Raw genomic sequence first — 2,238 nt, 5'->3', positions numbered from 1 at the left:
TACACAGCTCTGACCTCACTCTCCAGCCCTGTGGATAAGGCTAGGAGCACACACCAAACAACCTGGGGGCTTCCCAAGGGCAGGCCGAGGTCCCCTTCCTATTCTGTAAGATCCCATCAGTCTGAGAGGTCACTCCAGCGATGACCACCAGAGACCTGGGCCTAGAGAAGAAAGTGGTAGAGAATATTGACCAAGTGACCTGTGGCTGTCACCTCTCTGGGCCTTTGCTATCAGGACAGACACACGAGCAGACTTATAGCCAGAGTAGAAGGTGGTGAGGGCGGGGGCTCAGCCCCTGCCTGCTGGAAACAGAGTCCCACCTCAGGGCCAGGGCTGAGCTGAGCAGGTGTCCTGCAATCCTGGTGAATATTCAGTGGGCTGTGTCCCCTTGGCTAGCTCCTGCCTATGCAAACAGCCACCTGAGAAAGGGAAGCAGAGGGTGCGGTGGCAGCGGCTGTGTCAGGGGACAGCAAGGGAGGGAAGACAGCCAAGGCTTACTGAGGCTGATGGAGGGAGCCGCTGCTGGGCTCACCATGGACCGCCGGATGTGGGGGGCCCACGTCCTCTGCGTGTTGAGCCCGTTACCGACCGTGAGTAGCCAGTTCAGACCCTCCTGCCTCTCCCACTAGGCTCCAGATTTGGAAGCCACAGGGCCAACTGGAGCCTGGCAGAGACCCTACTGCCCTTCGACTCTAGAGTCCCTCCCAACGAGCAGGCGGCAGGCTATGGCTTGGAGAGTTCCTGATACCAGGGCCCCTCCCTCATCTCCCTCTGCCTGGCAGTCTGTAGTGACTCTGGGTAGCACTATTAATATGTCCTTCTTGGGGCTGAGCTGAGCTCACCTTCCTGTTGCTTCCCCCAGGGCCTGGCTGTGCCCTCTGGGGGCCACAGAGACTCTGTCTGCCCCAAGACAGTGCCTCAGAATCGGGAAGGCAAAGTCAGGACCCCGTCTTAGTCCCCCCAGTCTGTTCTTTCTCTTGGCTGTGCATCTGTGATGCTTCCGCACACTCCTGTGGTAAGATTTCCAGACCTCTTCTTAGCCCCATGACTCCTTGAGCCACTCTCCAACTTGGTGGTTTCCTTCGAAGAGGGTGTGGCCAGGGAAGGAGTGGAACCTGAGGAGTTGGTGGAGACCGGCTGCTTCTGCTCCAGCAGTTAGGGGATCCGTCATCCTCTCATGATGCCGAGGGCTGGAGAGACTTTTGACAACCAAATTGTACTCCATGGGCTAGAGAACTGGAGCACGGGGATCAGGAGAGAGGGCCCTTCTCGAATGTGCTGCAGTTTCCCAGTAACTTTCCAGGTTACTGCAAGTGACAGCAGGGACCAGACTGGGAGTCACAAGGTTCTGGTGGGGGCTGAAGCATTCTTCCTCCGCTGCCTTATTGGAGGGTGCTGCCCCTCCCGAGCACCTTGCTGCACCTGCTCTTAAGTGCACAGGCTTTGGGCTTGAATCCTAACCCATGAAACTAGTCGTGTGACCTGTAAGTTCCTCAGCCTTCCTGAGCCTTGCTTATCTCTTTTGTTAAAAGAGAAAATATCCTCTGGTCTGGATTGTTGTGCATTGAGTGGAATCTGATTTGTCAAGGGCTGGGCATCGGGGTGCAACACAGGAAACTTCGACTGCCCCTGGCTGCCATCTGTGTGTGCTCTACAGCAAAAGATTAATTTTTAGCAGAGGGACCCAAGACCTGGTGGTGGCCATTCAGTAGATGGTGCTAGCACCAAAGCTGAAACTCAATCACTGTTTGCCAGCGTGGGCTCCATCCCCTGCTGACACCAGGAAGAGCAGCAGGCACAGATGCGAGGCCTGGAGGTCCAGGGAGATGGAGCCTCCCCTCAGGGGTGGGTGGGGCCCAGGATGCGTGTGGGGGTGACTGGGAACCCCAGGATGTGTTTTGCCAGTCGTGATTCAGCAGGAGCATTTGGATAAATCTTGGAACAATCTGTCCTTCCACTCCCACCACTTCCCTTCCTAGAATCTCTCCTTACATCTGGCCCTGTGACCACACATCCTGAGTCATTAGTTGGGCTTCTCTAAATTTCCCTCCTTGTCTTAGAGGTGTGTGCGCTGTCTGTCCATCCTTTTGGTAAGAGGCTGCTCACCTGGAGTCCTTTGCCCTCAGTGGTTCCCCCAGATTGGCCCTGAAAAGTTTCCCAGGCAGGGTTGGGGCTTGCCAGACTGTGCGGTAGGCAGAATGATAAGCCGAGACCACAGCTCTTCCAACAGCCCAGGGT

The 2,238-nt window shown here is 56.3% G+C and overlaps 1 protein-coding gene across 1 annotated transcript in view; it reads left to right on the top strand.

Moving 5' to 3' along the window:
* The first annotated feature begins 533 nt into the window (after positions 1–533).
* GHRHR (growth hormone releasing hormone receptor) overlaps positions 534–2,238 on the top strand; it is a 19,077-nt gene continuing 17,372 nt past the window's right edge. Inside the window, exon 1 of the mRNA XM_011955121.1 lies at positions 534–590. Within this exon, the coding sequence (XP_011810511.1) occupies positions 534–590 (57 nt within the window). The remainder of the gene's footprint in view (positions 591–2,238) is intronic.

The sequence above is a fragment of the Colobus angolensis genome, unplaced genomic scaffold, assembly GCF_000951035.1.
Source record: "Colobus angolensis palliatus isolate OR3802 unplaced genomic scaffold, Cang.pa_1.0 Scaffold395, whole genome shotgun sequence".
In the NCBI taxonomy this organism is placed as follows: domain Eukaryota; kingdom Metazoa; phylum Chordata; class Mammalia; order Primates; family Cercopithecidae; genus Colobus; species Colobus angolensis.
Note: the sequence above shows the minus strand (reverse complement) of the source record. Positions and strands in the feature narration are given on the sequence as shown.